The 22,110-nt window shown below is 50.2% G+C and overlaps 1 protein-coding gene across 1 annotated transcript; it reads right to left on the bottom strand.

Annotated features, from left to right (window-relative positions):
• Positions 1-13,906: 13,906 nt before the first annotated feature.
• SUPT4H1 (SPT4 homolog, DSIF elongation factor subunit) lies at positions 13,907-22,101 on the bottom strand. The gene is made up of 5 exons (XM_039507579.1): positions 21,964-22,101; positions 21,516-21,622; positions 16,618-16,673; positions 16,205-16,258; positions 13,907-14,427 (listed from the first exon to the last, which is right to left on the bottom strand). The coding sequence occupies exons 1-5, from the start codon at positions 22,030-22,032 to the stop codon at positions 14,360-14,362; spliced, it is 354 nt and encodes a 117-aa protein (XP_039363513.1). The 5' UTR covers positions 22,033-22,101; the 3' UTR covers positions 13,907-14,359.
• Positions 22,102-22,110: the final 9 nt, after the last annotated feature.

Genomic DNA, 22,110 nt, shown 5'->3' on the forward strand with positions numbered 1-22,110 from the left:
GCCAGGTTCCCCAGAGGGAACGAACAGAACAGGTAACCACCAAGTGATCCATCCCCTGTCGCCAATTCCCAGCTTCTGGCAAACAGAGCCTTGGGACTATCCAAAGCCAGCTCAGCACCTGTTGACAGTGGCCACCAATGCTCCACATCCAACATAGTTCCAAAGCATACACCTAACCTAACCCCCAGCCTGCATGCTCCAGCCACAGCCTTGTCTTTGCTCTGATCACTTGTCCCGAGCTAGTCATCCCATTGCACAAAGCACACAGCAAAAGCAGAAGAGACCAGTGCCGGAAATGGGGAAAGACCTGGAGAGAGGCTATACAATGTTGTTAGAGATGAGGCAAATGCAGGGGACATGACAGGGTTGTAAAATAGTCAGTGGCATAAGGAAAGGGAATCAGTTGTTCTTATGTAGTCATTTATTTACTCTCTCAGAATACTAAAACATTAGGGTCCCCAGTTAAGGGAAATATTCTTTTATGGAATCCATGACTGACCTGTGGAACTCACTACCACAAGATGTCACTGAGTCAGAGATCTTAAAAGGTATCCCAAAAGAATTAGATGTGTATATGAATAATAAGAATATCTGTGTTACACAAGGTAGAACAAAGTATTATAAGGGGTATCAACATTCATGCATCATGACATAACCCAACTACTAACTCTGTAAACTCAGGAAGAAACTTCTTTTCATTTTCCTCTGACGTATCTGGAAGTAGCCAGTGCTTAAGACAAGAAGTGGTTAAGATGAACCACTGGTCTGACCCCTATATTCCTGGCAACTGATTGCTGATTATACAAACATATCAGGGGACACTTTAAAATCAGGGATTTGCAAAATTCCAGGGAAAATCCAATTGCCAGCTCTCTGATTAGGTTGCAAAGGCAGAGCACATTCAGCAGTTCCATAATAACATCCCACTGTCCAGTTGACATCTCACCACAAGGATGAGAACAGCAGCCAGGGTCACTCCAGAGAGATTTTGAGGCAGTTTCTGAAGCACGTGTAGATGCCAAACTCTGAGTAGTTTCAGAGTAGCAGCCGTGTTAGTCTGTATCCGCAGAAAGAACAGAAGTACTTGTGGCACCTTAGAGACTAACAAATTTATTTGAGCATAAGCTTTCATGGGCTACAGCCCACTTCATCAAATGCATGCAGTGGAAAATACAGTAGGAAGATTTTATAAACTCTGAGTAGTGAGCAACTGGAAACAAGAGTTGACTGGTAGGCCTATGCATCTCGAAGCCCTTGCGTCTTTCTCTGGAGGCTCTGGATGACGGCTGGGTGAGTTAGGGAAGGGTAGGAGAGGGCAGGAGAGAGACCTTTCCTCAAACAAACCTGGGAGCAGCAAATGGGAAGAGGCTGCCATTGTGTGCTCCGGAATCCCTGTGTGTATAAAAGTGTCTAGCCCTGGTGGTTGTGAAAATAACTTTCAACATCTCCCAGATGTACCCCACTGCAACAGTGTCTGCCTGAGCCTGAAGGAGATGTGCATTTATCTACGGTACTTGCTAAATCTGAACCCTAATGACTGCATTACCATTGACTAGGAGTGAAATAGTTAACAAAGTAAGCAAGAAGGGAGACAGACTTCATACCTCAAAGGTCTGTTCAACCTCCTGTGAGTGATGGCTCAAGTTAGCATTATGAGTGGGTTGAGCTTGGGTTGTAGAACTGATTTTTTTCCAATTTGCCCCCTGAATAAATGGCAGGTAACTGGGATACAGAACAGCTACCAAGAATCCAAGGGAGTCTGACACAAGCCATGCTACTGGGGAAAAACAGAGAGCTGGCCCAGGTGATTTCCTCAGAGGGCCGTCCGCTGCCAAGGGATAGCTAAGAAAAGAAGGCTGAAGGCCACCTGCTGAGAGGAGGCATTTGAACAAGCACAGCAGTGAGCTGCCTTCTGCAGTGGAAAGTGACTGCTGCTAACCTCCGCTTCAGCATGTGGGTGAAGCACTAGTAGCGCTGGCTAGGCAGACTTAAAGGTGGGAGAGAGGTGAGGGAGGGATAGAAGAGCATCTACGCTCATGCTGAGCCTGGCACAGGATGCTAGTTGAGTGTGTGTGTGTGTGTGTGTGTGTGTGTGTTCATTCGTATACATCACACCTGCTGCAAGAGAAAGCTACAGCCTACCTGCTCAGGAGCGCTCAGTAAGGCCCGATCCAAAGGCTCCCTGAAGTCAGGGGAAGACTCCCCTCTGCTCCAATAGGGGTTTTGATCAGGACTAGTGCTGAGTGCGCAATTACAGACACCTTGCAGAGGGGTCAAGCACCACTCAGAGCTGGGAGCACCCAGCACCTCTGAGAACCCAGCCCAGATTGTGTCATGGTGGGTCCCCAAAAATGGAGGCACCCAAACGCAGTGGCCATGTGTTATGCAGGGGCTAAAACTGTCAGCAGGATCCCACAGCCTGGCCTGCTTCACACGATGCTGCAGTCCTCAGCCATGTAGGCCCCGCCGGCATTTCCCTTACATTGCAATAGTGGTGCCAGACTTTGGGGACAATCTATGCAGGGGATTTTGCTCTTTTTCACTTCACGGTTGGTGCCAGGCACAGCAGCGCGCCGGGCCGTTCGTGCTGTTCAGCTGCCAGCGCCACATCCAAGTGCAATTAATAAACACGGCCCTCTGAATAAGTGCCTCCAATGGAAACATCTCGTGGCTGAAACCCCGCTCTGCTGCTCTTGCTCCGCTAATCACTAACTGATTTTCTCAGAGCCGCCTGTGACCCTCCCCTGAACCAGCAGCTGCCGAGCTTAGAATTAGTCCGTTAAAAAGTGAGTCAACTAGAAACTGACAAGTGAAACACACTGGGCTTTGAAGGCAAATAAGAGCGTAAAGCAAAACCTCAAAAAGCGAAGTGACAAACCCCAGCAGCAGGCCCCCCTCAAGGAAGGAAAGGGTTAATACGGGAGCCCTGGCATGCCCATATATAGACAAAACTGACACACTCTCCACCAATGGTGCAGCTGCCAGGCTGTGTTCGGAGCTAGCAAGTCAGACAGTGCCCAAGGTGGGGGAGGGAATATCTGCTACTGGACCAGTTTCTGCAGGTGAGAGACAAGCTCTGGGGCCAGCCAGAGCTCTGCCTCAGTCTGGGGCAGGTATCCCCACCTCACAGCGAATGCCAGGGGGGACAGATGGATTAGCACAGTAGTTAACATATTTCAAGGGACCGGTCAAGGCGAAGTGGCCTGTTAAGACCCCTCCAGCCATAGGGAGGAAAGGCCTGGGGGCAGGGAAGCAGCTGGGAGCTGTCAGTGCGTTATAGATTGTCAGCATAAGCCATAAATCCAGTGCTGTCATTTTCCATTTCACTTGCTGTAAACAGACTGAGCCGGGCATCTGGAGGGGAGACAGGGCAGAGGTGGCTTGAGAGGGCAGCAGAGAGGAGGCAGGGCCAAGGAGGGCTCTTTTCTCTGCAAGGGTATTTCAAAACAGGCCTTTCCCCTGTTAGCAGGGACTGGCTCCTACACATTTGCACATTAAGGGTCAATCCCGACTGCTTCCACAGCACCATCACCTGTGCCCACCAGTCCATAGGCACAACTAGCTTTCCTAGGACTGCGCTGTTTCTCCTTTGGGCTGAGCTGTGCCCCCCCCTCCCCCCGCCCAGTTCCCATGGCACCTCAATGCTGCCCTGGAATCAGCATCTCTTCCTGGGGCGGTTGGTGCTGCTGCAGGTGAGCTCATATTCTGGAACTGAGTTCCTATGCGGTCCTAGCCTGGGGCACAGCACCAATCTGATGAGGGAAGAGAAGAGCACATCCTACAGCTCTGCTGAGCCCTGGCTGGAGGAGGGGAGGGCTCTAACCCTTGCTGCTCAGGAGAAGCCACAGGAAGGATTCCAGCCTTTCCACTGACCTCAGGGAAGAGTCAAGAGACAGTGTCCCTGGCCGCGGCTGCTGAAAGCTTTAGGGTGTTATGGAAACCTGGAGCACAGCTGGGGAACTACTGAAAGACTTGCCAGAAACAGACAGGACTAGAGGAACTTCGTCACTGCCCTAAATGCCAGAGGTGCAATGGGAACATGGTGATGATGAATATAAACAAATAACACACGTATGTAGGGACAAAATTAGAAAGGCCAAGGCAGAAAACGAGATCAAACTAGCTAGAGACAAACAGCAACAGGAAAACATTCTACAAATACATCAGAAGTAAGAGGAAGACATAGGACAGGGTAGGCCTGTTACTCAATGAGCAGGGGGTGGGGGAGGAGGGAAATAACAGAAAATGTGGAAATGGCAGAGGTGCTTTATGACTTCTTTGTTTCGGTTTTCACCAAGAAAGTTGGTGGTGATTGGACATCTCAACATAGTGAATACCAGTGACAATGAGGTAGGATCTGAGGCTAAAATAGGAAAAGAACAAGTCAAAAATTACTTAGACAAATTAGATGTCTTCAGGTCACCAGGGCCTGATGAAATGCATCCTAGAACACTCAAGGAGCTGACTGAGGACATATCTGAGCCATTAGCAATTATCTTTGAGAAGTCAGGGCAGACGGGAGAGATCCAGAAGACTGGAAAAGGGCAAATCGAGTGCCCATCTATAAAAAGGGAATTAAGGACAATGTGGGGAATTACAGACCAGTCATCTTAACTTCTGTACCCAGATAGATAATGGAGCAAATAATTAAGCAATCGGTTTGCAAACACCTAGAAGATAATAAGGTGATAAGTAACAGCCTGGATTTGTCAATAACAAATCATGTCACACCAACCTGATACCTTTCTTTGACAGGGTAACAAGCCTTGTGGATGTGGGGAAGCGGTAGATGTGGTATATCTTGGCTTTAGTAAAGCTTTTGATACTGTCTCGCATGACCTTCTCATACACGAACCAGGGAAATGCAACCTAGATAGAGCATAACTGGTTGGAAAATCGTTCCCAGAAAGTAGTTATCAGTGGTACACAGTCATGCTGGAAGGGCATAACAAGTGGGGTCCCGCATGGGATCAGTTCTGTTCAATATCTTCATCAGTGATTTAGATAACGGCATAGCGGGTACACTTATAAAGTTGGCGGACGATACCAAGCTGGGAGGCGTTGCAAGTGCTTTGGAGGATAGGATTAAAATTTAAAATGATCTGGACAAACTGGAGAAATGGTCTGAAGTAACTAGGATGAAATTCAATAAGGACAAATGCAAGGTACTCCACTTAGGAAGGAACACTCAGTTGCACACATACAAAATGGGAAACGACTGCCTAGGAAGGAATATTGCAGAAAGGGATCAAGGGGTCATAGTGGATCACAAGCTAAATATGAATCAACAGTGTAACACTGTTACAAAAAGAAGAAAAGAAAAAAGAAAGAAAGTGAACATCATTCTGGGATGTATTAGCAGGAGTGTTGTAAGCAAGACTTGAGAAGCAATTATTCTGCTCCACTCCGTGCTGATTAGGCCTCAACTGGAGTATTGTGTCCAGTTCTGGGTGGCACATTTCAGGAAAGATGTGGACAAATTGGAGAGAGTCCAGAGAAGAGCAAAAAAAAAAAAAATTGATTAAAAGGTCTAGAAAACATGACCTATGAGGGAAGACTGAAAAAATTGGGTTTGTTTAGTCTGGAGAAGAGACGACTGAGAGGGGACATGATAACAGTTTTCAAGTACATAAAAGGTTGTTACAAGCAGGAGGGAAAATAATTGTTCTTCTTAACCTCTGAGGATAGGACAAGAAGCAATGGGCTTAAACTGCAGCAAGGGAGGTTTAAGTTGGATATTAGGAAAAACTTCCTAACTGTCAGAGTAGTTAAGCACTGGAATAAATTGCCCAGGGAGGTTGTGGAATCTCCATCATTGGGGATTTTTAAGAGCAGGTTGGACAAACACCTGTCAGGGATGGTCTAGATAATACTTAGTCCTGCCATGAGTGCTGGGGAGTGGACTAGATGACCTCTCAAGGTCCCTTCCAGTCATATGATTCTATAATGAGGAGAGTTGTTACTGTAAGACAGAGGTTTTCAACCTGGGGCACCGCAGAGTACGTCTAAGATTTCCAAAGGGGTCCACACCTCCATTTGAAGTTTTTTAGGAGTCCACAAATGAAAAAAAAAGTTGAAAACCACTGCTCTCGTGCAGGGGTTCTCAAACTGTGGGTCAGGACCCCATTTTAATGGGGTCATCAGGGCTGGCATTAGACTTGCTGGGGTCTGGGGCTGGAACCCCAACCTTTGGTTTTGGCCTCCCCGCTTGGGCCGAGGGGCTTGGGTGGGCTCAGTCTTCTATATAACCCTCCTGGGGTCATGTAGTAATTTTTGCTGTCAGAAGGGGGTTGCAGTGTAATGAAGTTTGAGAACTCCTGCTCTAGTATATTTGTTTCAAGGAAGTGCACCCCCTAGGGGCCCCTCAGAGAACTGCACCAGTTCATGGTCCATTCTGCATACAGTACTGCCCCGTGGCATGCCAGCAGCTGTTGGACGTAGGTATCCAATATTGTGAAGTTTTCACAGAAGAACGTGGGCAGAGCCAACCCTAGGATTGCTAGGGACTTCTGCAAAAGAAGAGAACAGGACCCCTTCTCTCCCCCTCTGCACATCTTAACCACCAAGGCACCTGAGCCACCTTAGACTTCATTTCTGGACCGTGCTAAGTATAAGCAGCTCACTCACATTGGCTGTGAAGAGTTGTGAGTACCCAGCATCCGGGAAGATCAGGCCCTTCTAAGGTGTCTCCACTTCAGCACCCAGAAGCAAAGACACCGAGAATCAATGGCCTATGCTGGAAGTTTTGACCCAGTGTAGCCAGGACTTGCAAGGTGGAGGATGGGGCTGCCAGCAGAGCAGAGGCATTTCAGCCTTGTGTGTGATTTTACCTCTGAAAGGAGTGAGTCCCCTCGCCCTGGTTCTCCTCCAGCCTCTAACATCAGCATCTCACACACTGGGTCCTCCTCCACCACCACCACCCTGTTTAGTGGGGGACCCACCATGTGCTCACCCTGAAACCGATAGCTGGCTGATCTTACTTAAAAGTGTGGCTTCAGCCATTGTCACTGGTGACTCATGGAGAGAGCTACTCCCAGGTTCTGGGGCCTGCAATGTTCAGGAGGTCAGACTAGATGATCATGATCATCCCTTCTGGCCTTGGAGTCTAAATTGTTCAGTTTATTCACCAAAAAAATGCAGTTTTGGTCAACCTGAAACTATTTGCAAATTTGAGCTGCTCATGTCAACCAAGGAAGTGTGTTTCAGAGCCACAGTGGGCTTGTCTATCTGTCCCCTTTATCACTCTTAGCTCAGTGGTTAGGCCACTTGCCTAGAAGGTGGGAAATCCAAGTTTGAATCCCCAGGCTGGGGAAAAGGACTTGGGGACGGGACTCCCCCACCCACATGAACAGCCCAGGCTGTAAGCTGTTCTGCTGTCACTGCTCCTGTAAAGCTGTTCTACTTTGTATAAATACGTAACCATGAGCCAGAGAGACCAAGGAGGACACTGGAGCTTGGTGATTAAGGCACACGCATGGGAGATATGGAGTCAAATCCTCGCTCTGATTCAGGCAGAGAGAAAACTGGAATCCACAGCTCCTACCTCCCCCGTGAGTGCCTTAACCATCAGGCTACACAGTCCTCCTCGCGCTCTTTGGCCCAAAAGAGAGTTAAATATTTATACCAAGCAGCAGAGTTCGAACAGAAGAGTGTGAGCCATCCACCCTAGAATAGCCTGCTGGTTAAGGTGCTCACAGAGGGGAGCTGAGTTCCAGTCCCTGAGCATCCCAGGCACATGCCTAACACATGGGCAAACACAGACCCAAGCGGTTTGCTGCCTGAAATGGCCTTTCCCCAGGTGTCAGCGAATTCCAAACATTTTCAGAACCAAGCTGAACATTTCCCCTGAGTATTTGGTTTGCTTACTGAACTAAAAAGTCATTGATTTGCCCAGCTCCACTCCCAGAGCCACCTCTTTACTCAGGACCTGCCCCCTTCCATCCAAACTGAATTCTCTCCTTCCCCCCACATCATCGTCTTATGCACGGCCAGCCAGCAAACATGTGCAAGTGGAGCTCCAAAAGTCCCCCACATGCACCCGCCTCTGTTACATTGGTGAGTCCCTCCCGCCTCCCTGCAGCTCAGGACCATCACCTGGGCATCACCTTTGGCTCAGCACATGCAGGCTCTGTCGAAATCTTGCAGCTTCCTCCTACACATTTCAAAGGCCCGACCTGTCTCATCTACCCCGCCCCGCCCACCAAAACCCTTGTCCAGACATTTGTCATCTCATATCTTGACTACTGCAACTGTCTCCTCTTGGCCTCACCAACGGCCAAATCCCTTCACCACCATGCCCACACGAACACTGCTGCTAAGATCAGCTTCTTTGCCTCTCCCCTGGTCCCTCTTCCCCACCGCATTAAACATGCTACTTTCAGGCCATTTAGGACCTAGCCTACCCATCCTGTCACCTCTGACATGACCAAGCCCGAGCCACCTCCCGTCCGCCAGCAATGCCAGCCTTCATGGCCCATTCGGCCAATTCCCCAGCAAGCACCTTTGTGCTTTCTCCTATGCTGCACTTTCTGCCGGGCAAAGCTTCCCGTTATGATCTAACACTTCTGCGTTGTCCTCCTTACACTCACCTTGCCCCAGTGCCTACGCAGCACCCTTCTTCAGCTAGGCCGTGGCAGGCTGGGACAGCTCTTTGTAAAGCTGATCACTTCCCCACGCCCCCAGCTGTTTTACCCACCTGTTGTCATCTACAAGACTGTAAATTCCTGCTGCTTTGGTACATGTGCGTCCAGCACAATAGGGCCCTGATTCCTGGCTGGGGCATGAGGTGCTAGTGAATGCTAATAAGCTTGTGTCTTACTGCTCAGCACCTGGCCACTCAGCCGGGACAAGGGGGAACTTCTTACCACTCAGCAACCCACAGGTGACGAAGGGAGAAACCCGCAGCATACACGAGCTGGGCGGTGAGAGGAGAAGCAAACAAGGAAGATGAGAGCAAAGCAGGAGAAGAGCGTGTGATGATTGGTTACACCGACTGGATGTGAGCACACAGCTAATGCTGTAGGATCCCCACAGCCAGGAAAGCATTTGCAAGGGCTACGTCTAGGAGGAAGATGTCAGAGTGTGGAGAGCACAAGGCCGTGCTCAGCCCTGTCCTGTTCAGTTCACTGAGTGCAGGCACTTCCATACACGGATCCTCCCCTCCTAAACCCCAGCCAGAGGGGGCTGTGAGCGCGCAGAGGACTCCCAATGGCCTGCAGACCAACCCAAGATATGAATCTCTCCTTACAGGCACTCGGTGCGTGCAGCTGGGTGCAGCAGCCACTACCTGCACTTGCTACAGAGCAGGGGGCCGCCTTTCGCCCACTTTCACACAGCCTGTGCGTTATTTGGCCACCCACATACTTTTGCTCCTCACAAGTTCCCGCTCCGTGCAGCATCAGGGCTGTAGCTGTAGCTTTATATTATAAAACATAAAACATAAACATAAAGCTACAGCCCTGATGCTGCACGGAGCGGGAACTTGTGAGGAGCAAAAGTATGTGGGTGGCCAAATAACGCACAGGCTGTGTGAAAGTGGGCGAAAGGCGGCCCCCTGCTCTGTAGCAAGTGCAGGTGGTGGCTGCTTGGCTGGGCGTTCCCCAGAGCTGCAGGCAGCTGCTTTCGGAAGAGACATTCTGCACTTTGTAGTTTTGGAAACTCACTTTTCATGACCTGAGGCAGAGCTGGGTATCAGTTCTTGAAACCTGTGCAGCAAAATCAACTCACTCACACTTCCTGCCTCAGCACGTCCTAGCTGCAGCCCGCCCCCAGCCCAGTCCCTGGGTCAGCACTCTCACGCCACACAGGCTCAGGCTACCCAGAGAACAGCCCGGCAGACAAGGCTGACACACCCATACCCCCAGGCTTGGCTGAAATAATCCAGCAGCACTCCATGCAAGAGCAGAGCAGGAGCTTCTGTCGGCTGACTGCAAGCTCTGGAGTCCCCCCAAACAACTGGGATCCCTCTTTCCTGTCTCCTGGCCGGGATATGTTACAGGCTCTTCCCACTGCCTGTGTGATGGGAAACCTCCATCCACTGCCACCCTAATCCCCTCTGCAGACCAGCTCTGGGTATGTCTCTAACCCCCAAGCAGGAGACAATTCCCCTGCCCTTGGCTGTACAGGCAGAGCAGGTTTGAAGGGAGGCTGCTGGGAAGAGAGATTAGTTTGGCCTTTGCAATTGGGTGGCCATTTGAATAGCTGTGCAGGGGCCCCCACTTCCCTAGAACTACCCAGAGGCTAGCGAGGCAGTAGGCAGCCAGTGCTGCCCCAGCATGGGCTAGGGAGCTGAGCTGCAGGCAGTGGGGCGAGCACGCTGGGAGATGCCACACTCGGTCAGTATCTCCTAATGCCCAGCATAGCAGTAGAGGGCACGCTACTGCTGGAAGCCCCATGATCTGCACCAGACAGAAAAAGCCAGTGCCAGCCACTTTGAGATCCCCTGGTACTCAAGACATTTGCCTGAGCCTCTTAGCCAAATGCCAACACTGGTTGTCAAACTTCACTTTCCATTCCCCTTGCTGTCTCACCCTAGATACAGGTTGCTTCTTCGTGTCCTGACACGCTGCATTGCTATGCCATTAAACAGCTGCCAGGTATCACTCCAGAGGTGGCTGCATTGCACTGGTGGGAGGAGGAGAGATTCCTGTGCTGGGTTTGCCAAGTTCCCCACTCCCATATACTGTATAGCCCATTGCTGGGCTACAGCCCACACAACCAACAATGGAGAAAAGGCTCTTCCTGCCTCTCCTCCACTTGCCAGCCAGCCCCTTCCTTTGCCCATTCCACCCTGAACACTCCAGCCTGCCCCTATGCCCAGCACTTGCCAGCCTACTCCACACACAGATCCACCAGGGCCCCAGCCAGCTTCACTCTGCTCCATGCTCCCAGCAGCAGGGCAGGACAGACAGACCTGGGGAGGGCAGCAAGCCCCCTAGCCTGGCCCTACTCCCAGGCAGCCAACGATCTTCCCTCTCATGGGACAACAGCCCGGGCCAGCCACCCCAGCCCCTTGGAAGGAGCGAGTCTCCCTGTCAGTATCATTCATTCATTCATGTGTGGATGTTACTGATGGTGTCTGGCCAGCGGATGGAGAATCCTTCTGAATACAGCAACAGCTCCTCTGGTGGAGTTCCCTGTCAGTAAGCAGCACCCAAAGGGCTCGGCTGTTGAGCACCTGGGGAGGGCTGGGTGCAGGGGGAGCCTCCAGCACAGAGCCAGAAAGCTGGGAAGGGTGAAGTGTAATTGGCAAGTAAGAGGGAAGCGGAGACCATGCAGTCTGCCTGCCCCCCCCCCCCAACCCCTGCCAGGGCTCAGCAAGGCCCACAACAAGGCTGTGGCACCCCCATGTGGCAGCTAAAAAGGGTCAGCAGTGAGGCCCTCAGCCAGCAGGGCTAGGACCAAGGCAACATGGGAACAGCCCCCAAGCACAGAGCCCACCTCCCCACCTGAAAGCCAACTCGCCAGAATCCCCTCCCCCCACTCGGACAACTCAAGCCCTCTACAAACCACCTGCATGTACACTATGAACCTTGATCACTCTCCCCACACAAGCTTCCCCACAAGATGATACAAGTGCTGGTAAGCCCCAAATCCTACCCCCGACACAACTGACTCTGGCTAGCCTGAACCCTGCCCCACAAGCCCCCTCAGCTCAGACTAAACCACAATTGGGTGTGGAGGATCACCTAACTTATGCTGCCCAACTGCCCAGAAACCATCACTAGCTCTCCCCAAGCTCCAAGGTTTAACCAGGACCAGGTGTCCCAGGATCAGCCTTTTCTATAAAGCAGCTCAGCCCAGCAGTCACTGATGCAAAATATTCTCCACGGATGCTTTTCACACCACAGTTGCAATTTCTGTGACTGAATTTCTTACAATTTCACTATTCATTGAGAGTTGTCCCTTGTGCAGGAATTGCCAGGCTGGATCAGACCTGAGGTCCAGCATCCTGACTCCAATGATAGCCAGAACCAGACGCTCCAGAAAACAATGCAAGAACCCCACAGTAGGTTGTTTTAGGGTAATCAGGCCCCAGGAAGGTTTTTCCTAATCACCATCAGTTAGTTAAGCATCTCCCAGCGTGTGGCCAGACTTGTCTTGGGCCAGATGCAAACATTAAAATGAAGAGGCTTTTAACCCCCCACATTAGGATTGAAAGGTGCCCAACACATTTCATTTTCCTGTGGGGGAGGCCTTAGGAGACACTTAATCCCCAAAGCACCAGGGTCATATCAATTCAGAACCCAACTTTCATCCGAGTTTTGTGATGGGATGTGAAATCACCAGCAAAACCCCAGAACAGTTGGCACTGGGCATGTCAGAAAGGAGGCTTTTTAAATCTCATGGGCAGGAATATACACAGAACAATGTGACAACCTCAGAAAGCACAAGGATTGACATTCAGAGAGTTACAGTTGAGACTTAGAACTGAATTGTGAATGCAGCCGTCATTAGGCAGAGGTTGAGTTGAGATTGGAACCTTGGTCCTCTAAAAGCATATAGGCCTTGGCCTCAAGTGAAAACATCCAAGTTCTTTCTATGCTGCAACCAGCCAGCAGAGGGCCACATGCTCCCACACAGGTAGGTGTACATACACAGGCACACACTGCCCTACCCTGGAGCCAAAGAAAAAACACCTCCCATCCTGCCACCCTTGCTTTGTATAAGGCCCTACCTAGCCACAGATACTGTTAATAACTTTGCCTTGTGATAGCCTCTCTTCAAATGAAGTCAACATGTTCATTTTCAAGGAGTTTTAACTCACAGGAAGTCTGGAGGGAGAGTAAGAAACCATCACCGAACTGCCGAGACAAACACCAAGAGGCAAAAGTTTCAAATCAGGGAGCTGTGAAGAATCTCTCTGAGCAATGAGCTAAATGCCTTAATGACTCAGCACGAGAAGTACCCCTCAAGTCACAAGGCCACGTACCCCTAATCACTTTGGAAAAATCCCACCCTCAGACCTACATTTTTCTTCACACTTACAAAAATATTCTCCTCAGTTTAAATGCAGCAACTTTTGGGCAAAGCAAGTTTTCCATGCTCAATTGATAGGGTGCAAAAATAGGGCATTAAAACAGAGATTGATTGCAAGGTTAGTTCCAGAGGGGAAGGAAAATATGATTCACATGGCTAATTTTTATGAGCTGCCAAGTGCTTTGTCAGCTCTGATGTTTATAAGTTAGAGACCAGCCCATCCCCAATGGTCAGCAGCTCTTGCTGGACAAGCAGGGAATGAAGAGGAGCAAATACAGAAGTGACATGAGCAGCATTTTCACAGGAGACAAACAGGGGAAGAGGAGTAGGGAAGTTCCATCTGCCTAGAGGGCAGGGCACCGGTGAGAGCACAGGGGACTCTGGAGTCCAAGCCGCATGGAGTGCGGGGTGTAATGTGTGCACACCCCCCTCACCTCTCCCCAAAGCCAACGGGAGTCCCTGTACCCCTCCACACAGCCCCATCTACGGGCCTTTTTCTTGCTCGACATGCCACAAAATCCTCAGCTTCACCTCCTGCCTCCAGCTTGTGCTAGGTGCTACACAAGCACACAGGGAAAGCCTGCTTGGGACCGTTACTGAGCACTGACTAGTGCAAGTAGCTCCTAACGTCGTCCTCCTCTCCGGCTCTCTCCTTCCTTCAGCACCTGGCACTGGAGCTTCAGCCGTTAAGACTCTGCTCGGTAGTGCAGAAACGAGGCCCCATCCCAGTGAGCACAAGGATTCCCATCGGGCCCAAGGTGCAGAGAAAGGGCTGGCAGTTGCAGAGTCCAAGCCCAATTCCAGCATGCAAAGGGCAGCAACCAACCAGACCAACTCCCATGGTGAGTCCCTGCATGGGGCCCCAGCCCTCCTCAGACAGCCTGCTAGGACGCTGGTGCAATAGGTGACTAGGAAAAGAAAACAGACGCCTGTGACCATATTTTTATTGGGAATATTTACACAAAACAACCCCCCTCCCATGACCCCTCCCCCCCACAATGTCTGGTTGACCTGCTGCTTCTGAGAAACTTAGGGTGGGGGAGTCTGTACAATGCTCTTAGAGAAACCCTTCATCATACACAGATGGGTTCCTGCCAGCCCACTGCTTCCCCCATCCCTGGCCTCAAAGATTCTCCATCTGCTGGGTGAAGAGAGAGGCACCATAAGAATCCAGATAACGCTTGAGCAGCTGGGTCTGATCCAAGCCTCCACTACCACCACCATGAAATTAGAAGTTCCTGCTCACCTCCCTCCCCAATCCCCTCCCAGGACTGAAAAGCACCAGAGCTACTTCCTAGAGCAGTCTCGGTACCCCAGCCGCTCTGCAGCAAAGGAACACTGGCCACTTGCTGGAGACTCCTCCATGTGGTGCAATGACGGCTTAGGTTTTAATGGCTGTGTCTCGGGATTTGTAGGCCACACCTCGGCTCTTCAGCTCCCGCACAATCCCTGCAACAAGACAAACAAGAACTTCAGTGTAATTGGGAAGAGGGAGACTTGGGAAATCTGGTGGCTATGCCCCTACTCATCCTAGCGCCTCACCCTGTCCCCGTTCCCATAATGCCCAAAGCCTCTGTTCACACTCCTTGTGAGGTGGGCAAGTCTCAGCCCCATTTTAGAGCTGGGCAGCTCAAAAGGCCCATTAGATCATCCAGTCTGACTGCCTGTATAACACAGACCGTTACATGCCACCCAGTTATCCCTGGGTTGGACCCAGTAACTTGTCTTTGACTAAAGCACCTTGCAGAAAGGCATCCAGTCTGCATTTGAGAACACTGAGACCAAGAATTCACTGATCCCTTTGGCAGGTTGTTTCAGGGGCTCAGTGCCATCACTGTTAAATATTTGTATCTATTTCCACTTTGCATTTGTGTGGCTTTAACATCCCGCCACTGGGTCTTGCTCAGCCTTTCTGCACTAGATTAAAGAGCCCTTTGGCATCCAGTATTTTCTCCCCATGTAATTAATTCCCCTGAACCTTCTCTTTGACCAGTTAAACAGGTTGAGCTCTTGAAGTCTCTCGCTGCAAGACATTTTCATCAGCCCTCACACCATTTACCTGGACTTCTCTGCACTCTTTCCAATTTTCCCAACATCTTTAAAAAAGTGTTGATTCAACAACTGCAGAGTCTTCCAGTATTGTCTCATCAATGCTGTATACGGAGGTGAACATCGCCTTTCTAGTCACTACTCCTGTTTCTGTATCACAGCTCACATTAGCTCTATCTGCCCCAGTGTCACACTGGGAACTCAGGATGATTTGCTTGTCCACTTTGACCCTTAAATCCTTTAAAGGCTCACTGCTCCCATTCGGTAGGTACAGCCTGCACCACTTCTTCCTAGATACGTAACACTGCATTGCATCATCTCCTCCTTTTTTCCAAATGCCAACACTGGGTAGGGCCAAGGTTTGAGCAGATGCCAACCATGTCAGTTCTGCGCTGCCATCTGAGTCTGTTGGCAGGTAGCCTGGATGGCTTCACCTCCTAGCTCCCTGACCATCCACAGTTTCTCTCTCCATGCACTTTTCCATAGAGAAGAATTTTAGGCAGTCGGCAGGGGGTTACTCTAGCAGCACGGCCAAACACTGAAGCTTACAGAGCTGTGTGTAAGCTCAACAATTTGTCTCTCTCACCCACTGCCCACCCTTTCTCATTAATAGCCTGGGACCCACATGGCTAAAACACTGTCTGCCCAGTCTTCGTCATTTACTACACCTCCTCTGTCTCACCGCAAAATTGATCAGCAATGATTTTATGTTTACATCCAGATCACTGATGGAAATGTTGCAGCATTGGGCCCACCACCTACCATTTCGGTGGAACCCCACCAGTAACATCCGCATTTGATGATGATGCCCCATCAACAGCTACTTTTTGAGATGGTCAGTTAGCCAGTTTGTATGCAGCTTAACACATGCTGTGATACTGTATAGTTCTCGTTTTAAAAACAAAGATCAGAATGGTGTGTAGTACTAAATCAAATGCCTTATAAGGTAAATTATATCTCTGCACTTTTATTAAGCAAACATGTAATCTCAAAATGAAATCAGGCAGAGAGGTACAAAGCTTGCCTAGATCATACAGAGAGCACACGGCAGAGCTGAGAATAGAATTCTGATCCTCCCTCCACCATGTGCGCATTCAGGTGAGTCCCCCCTACATGGGGAGACACCATCCCACCACCCTTTTAAAAATCAGGAGAAAAAAAAAATCAGCCAGATTACCTTGGGGCAGACGACCAGTTACAGACACTGCATACACACCGGGTTTGAAATTACCTGCAAGAGAGAGACAGACAGCACACACACTGGCTTATTCTGCACATCACCATCCAGGCAAGAGAACTCAGCCCTTGGTAATTTGGTGTGTTGAATTCCCCCACCTCCACCCCCAATTCAGTGGTAATAAGGGAGGAATACACTAGAAGGGAGTGAGAAAGCACTTTTCCCACGAAGAGTAAATCACCACGTCTTTAAAGGACACCTGCTCAACAACAGAGCACCAGCCAGGACTCCACAGCCCCACCTGAAACTTATCCAACCTCCCTGGCCCTGCGGGGGTGGTGAGGAAAGCTATTGCTGCTACCTGAACATTCAGAGGAAAACAAGCTAAAGTATAAGAGGAGAGAGACACTCACTGACTCGCTGCCACTTGGAGACCCAGCTGTCCTCAGGGCTCATCATAGCAATAATCCTGCAGAAGAGAAGCGGATTAGTGCACAAGGCATGTTTCTGACCACAAGTCCCACCACACAGCACAACCCAGACTAACTAGAGGTTGGATGAAGAGCAAGTTAAGACCCCCTCCTCCTACATTCCCCAGCACCTGGCAGCAGCAGGGTCATGGATACTAGCAGCAAAAATGAAGCCCTCTTCTATGGTGTCACCATGTCAGAGCTCCCTCTGGCAAAAGATAAAAGGGAGGAGGGGGAAGTGTGGAAATAGGAGACTCCCATTAACCCATGGGAAGGTACCAGCTCCTCAAGTTGACAGAGACATGTCTGCCTTGACCAGTCAGATCAGACACTTGAGACTCCACTATCTATACACATGGTTGGCACTGCTGCCTAGAAGTCAAAGATGGGTTACCGTATACTCTAGAGGGCATTCTGCACCCAAAAATTAATAGTTCTGTGCACAGTATTTTAAAATTCTGCAAGTTTTATTTGTCAGTAAATAAATGCAGCGGCTCCAGCATTGCAGCGGGCAGCACAGGCCACTGGCTGCATGAAGGTGGGAGCTCACCCTGCACCCCCCTCCCTGGGATACGGACTCAGCAGTGATGCTGCACTCAACCCTGACAGCACAAGGCCTGGGGGGTCTGGGTGTGGAGGTTGCACCGGGGAGGTCTGGGTGCTGGGGGAGTGAGGGCTCAGGGTGGGGCATCAGATGGGGGTTTGAGTGCAGGGAGCTCAGTGGAGGTGCAGGAGTGGGGGTCTGGAGGCAGAGGACTGGGTGCAAGGTGGCTCCAGAAGCAGGGTCTGAGTTTCAATGGGGTGGGGTATATGGAGGGCTTTGGCCTTCCTGATTACACCCCTGCATGCTTGAGCAATATTTTGATACTCCTCCCTAGTCAGCTGTCCAAGTTTCCACTTCTTGTAAGCTTCCTTTTTGAGTTTAAGCTCACCGAAGATTTCTCTGTTAAGCCAAGCTGGTCACCTGCTATATTTGCTATTCTTTCTGCACATCGGGATGGTTTATTCCTGCGCCCTCAACAAGGCTTCTTTAAAATACAGCCAGCTCTCCTGGACTCCTTGCCCCCTCATATTAGCCTCCCAACAACAGTACAGACCTCTTTCCCTTCAGCTACAGGAGCAAACAGAGGGGAGGATGGAGAGAAAGGGGGAGGAAAAAACAAACACACACAGGACAGACGGAGAACGTTATTCTCTATATGGTCTGACCCATAGAGGGACAACATAATTTGCCAGTGGTGCAGCAGTGGAACACTGGGAAGGAGGATTCTGGATTTCTATCCCTGGCTCGGAGAGCAGAGTGTGGGCTAGTGTTACAGACAGCATGGCCTGACATAACAGAACAGCACCCCCGTGCCTGACCAGTGAGGGAACTGAACCGTGGACCGCTGGATGTAGCAGCAGCAGCAAGAGACTTCACCACATTGTGTAAGCATGGGCTACACAAGCACATGGAGGTGTTAGTGCTACAGGGCATTGCTGCGCTGCAGAGTTGTTAATGCTGCTGTTCTTGGAGCTCTGGGGTTAGTGGCCCTAGCAGAGTGCAGCTTGCCGAGTCAGCAGACAATGCCGTTCATAAAGAAAGGCCACAGGCTCTGCTCTGTGGTGAAGGTGCTTGGCCAGGTTTATTGTCAGCAAAGCACAGTACAAGCACCTGGCCAATGGGTCACAGGGACACTGACACACATGACAAGATAACGCCTCAGTCAACATAACAGGATGCTGTCCCCTCAGCCATTACAAAGTGGCCCCTTCTATCGTTTCTTCTTTTATACACAGATACAAACAAGTTATGTCTGACACTCCAGGTGTTGTTAGTTACTGCCCTTCTCCTTGTACCTTCTAGTTCCAACAAAATACCCTCATCCATTATCCTATCATCCCCTCCTTATCTTATGAGGGGTCAGTGCGGTCCTGTACCACCTTTTGAAAATTTGTTTACATAGTTATTTGAAACCTTTGCGTATTCTTGTACCATCCTCTCCGGTCAGAAGTGGGCTTACTTGGTTAGCCAATACCAGGTGTGTCACTATACTGCCAAGGCCTACTCTGGTTCATACTGTTGGAGCCCTAGACATAACAAACAAGGCCTACACATGGTTCCGGTTGTTCCTACTGAAGGCTGTATGGCAAAATTTTACAGACTTGGCTCTACTATATTAGAGACATGGATTCTGTTACCAGTTTTGCTTGAAGTGAATCTGTGCAAGCGTTAGCTCATCTGTGAAAGGCGCATACGATAGTTACCTCCCCCAAGGTAACAGTCAGAGACTTTGGTTAAAGGAACAGAAATATTAGCAGCTGTCAGTGGAAGAGGGGGGACTAGAACTCATGCCCCCCTCACTCACCTCTCAATGCATCCTCCCCTAAACTACAATGCACAGTGTGGGGCTCTTCCCCCATCCGCCAACCATATGAAGGCAAGAACTTGTTGCATTTTCACAAAAGTTCCTGCAGCAGGGGGATTGATGATAATTAATTACATTGCTGATAATTAATTTAAGAGAACTGACAACACTTAGAATTCTAGTACAACTAGCTGATATTAATTATTTCAACCAGTTTAACAGATGCAAAGTAAGGCCCACTGGTTTGCGATATTCCAGATCATTCCCAATGTATTTTTTAACTATGAGTACATTTGCTATCCTCCAATACAGCATGAGAATCCAAGGGACTGCATATTAACATGGCATACATTAAACTGATTACCAACTGGCTAACTAATAGATCTCAAAATGTAACTGTAAACAGGGAATTGTCATCCTATTAGGCGTGTTTCCAGCAGGGTCACACAGATTCTTGGCCCTATGCTAATTAACATTTTTCCCAGTGACATGGAAGGAAATATGAAATCATCACTGATAAAGTTCGCAGATGACAGAAAAATAAGGGAAGTGATAAATAATGAAACAGGTTACAGATTCAGAGTGATCTGGATCTCATGGTAATCTGAGCACAAGCAAACAATATGTGTTGTATGCATTTTCATTTAACTGCAGTAGAACTAGGAACAAAGAATGTAGGCCATATTTACACAATGGGGGACTCCATCCTGGAAAGCAGTGACTCTGAAAAAGATTTGTGGGATGAGGGTGGATAATCAGCTGAATACGAGCTCCCATGGGAAGCTGTAGCAAAAAGCGATAATGCAATCCTGGGATGCATAAACAGAAGAATCTTGAGTAGGGGTAGAAAGGTTATTTACATCTGTATTCGGCCCTGGTGCGACCACTGTCGGAATACTGTGTCCAGTTCTGGTGCCCACAATTCAATTCAACCCTAAATTGGAGAGGGTTCAGAGAAAGCTATGAGAAGGATTCAAAGATTAGAAAGCCTGCCTTATAGTGATAGACCCAAAGAGCTAAATCTATTTAGCTAACCAAAGAGAAGGTTAAAGTGTGACTTGATTAGTCTAAGTATCTACAGGGGGAACCAATATTTAATAATGAGCTCTTCAATCTAGCACAGAAAGCTATGACACAATCCAATGGCTGGAAGTAGATGCTAGACAAATTCAGACGAGAAATAAGGCGTAATTTCTGAACAATGAGCGTAATTAAACCATTAGAACAATTTACCAAGGATTTTGGTGGATTCTCCAATACTAACAATTTTTAAATCGAGATTGCATGTTTTTCTGAAAGTTCTGCTTCAGGAATCGCTTTAATGAAGTGTTCTGGCTTGTGTCCTACGGGTCAGACTACTACATGGTCACAATGATTCCTTTTGGCCTTGGAGGTCATGAATCTGTATTATACAGTGGGGTGGCCAAACTGTGGCTCTTTTACAGTTAGAGTGCAGCTCGCAGAGCCCCCCATACCCTCCCATTCTCCACCTATCAGGCTGGATGGGGGGAGCTCAGGACTTCTGCCCTGCACCAGGATGGCTGGGCTAGGGGCATCTGCCCAGAGCAGAGAGAGGTTGAGGAGTTTCAGCCCTGCGGGAGGTGCATGCTGGGGTTTGGTGGCTTCAGCCCCACTCTTGGTGAACCTTCAAGCCCCAGCAGGCGCCTCCTGCGGGGCTGGAGCCCCTAGCCCCTCCACTCTGCCGCAGGGCAGAAGCCACAAGCCCTGGCAGGCGCACCTGGCTCTCAAATTTCTGAAGACTATCACAAGTGGCTCATATGGTCAGTAAGTTTGGCCACCCCTGTTATATAGTCCCCTGTCTTTGTTCATGCTCAGCCTTGGAAGCATCCTTAAGATGACTAGAGGCAACCCCTTCCTCAGTTCTCTTCTCAGGTCCTTAAAGTTATCCTTGGTTTGTTTAACCTCCCTCAGCTGTGACACTTGTTCATGTGGGGGCTCCCCAGCTGGAGGATGCTGTTCTCCTTCTGGAAGCAACAGTGGGATACGGTCATGCGCCTCATTACAGAGCCCCAATCCAACATCTCTGGCTTCCACGCCCACTGGCAGGCACCTTAGCCTATGGCTAGACCACTAGGAAGCCTCAAGGTACATCCACACTGTGATAAAAAACTTGCATCACCAAGGCTCTTAGCCTGGGTCAGCTGACTCGGTCTGCGAGGCTAAAAACTGCAGTGTAGACATTCAGGGTCAGGCTGGAGTCCAGGCTTCACCATCACAGGGTCTCAGAACGTGGGCTCCAGCTCAAGCATCTACACTGCAATTTTACACCCTTGCAGCTTGAGCGCCACAAGCCCGAGTCAGCTGACCCAGGCCAGTCATGACTGTGCCTAGACGATACCCTCGGCCTCACACATGCTGGGCCAAGCCCAAGGGGGAGCAGCCAGGCCAGGAAGTGCTAGAGCTGGTGTCTAGTAGCACCCAAGTTCCCAGAAAGTCACCGTGGCCCCCAAGCTGCCTCGCCCCAGGGCTCACCCATCAAAGGAGGAGCTGGTGCAGTCATAGACCATCTCACGGTTGCCCTTCATCTGCAGGTAGGCGTCGCAGTTATCGCACCCGTCATACTCGAACTGGTCGATGGTCTGTGTGGCAGGAGGAGAGAGATCAGAGCCTGGTATCCCCGCGCGTGTCCACACCCCGCGTGTCCACTCTCCTCTCCCACGCGCTCGCCCCCTCCGCGTGTCCACTTCCCCCCCCCGCGTGTCCACTCTCCTCTCCCACGCGCTCGCCCCCTCCGCGTGTCCACTTCCCCCCCGCGTGTCCACTCTCCTCTCCCACGCGCTCGCCCCCTCCGCGTGTCCACTTCCCCCCCCGCGTGTCCACTCTCCTCTCCCACACGCCCGACCCCCCGCGTGTCCCCTCTCCGCCCGCGCGCCTCTACCCGCGACCCGCGCATGTCCCCCCTTCCCCCACGTCCTGGCACCTTGACCAAGGAGCAGAGCAGACAGGCCCGCAGATGCCGCAGATCCTTAGGCACCGTCTCCAGCGCCATCACTCGCCCCACCCCCACCGGAAGAACAGAAGCCCCCGCAGCCCATAGAGATACACAACAGAACGGCTCGGTCACTTC

The sequence above is a fragment of the Mauremys reevesii genome, linkage group 20, assembly GCF_016161935.1.
Source record: "Mauremys reevesii isolate NIE-2019 linkage group 20, ASM1616193v1, whole genome shotgun sequence".
NCBI classification, from domain to species: domain Eukaryota; kingdom Metazoa; phylum Chordata; order Testudines; family Geoemydidae; genus Mauremys; species Mauremys reevesii.

Coding starts and splice junctions, on each gene's coding strand:
- SUPT4H1 (XM_039507579.1), bottom strand. CDS start 22,032: ATGGCGCTGGAGACGGTGCCTAAGGATCTGCGGCATCTGCGGGCCTGT. Junction 21,623..21,963: donor TGCTCTGCTCCTTGGTCAAG/GTGCCAGGACGT, acceptor CCTGCCACACAG/ACCATCGACCAGTTCGAGTA. Junction 16,674..21,515: donor ACCAGCTCCTCCTTTGATGG/GTGAGCCCTGGG, acceptor TCTCTTCTGCAG/GATTATTGCTATGATGAGCC.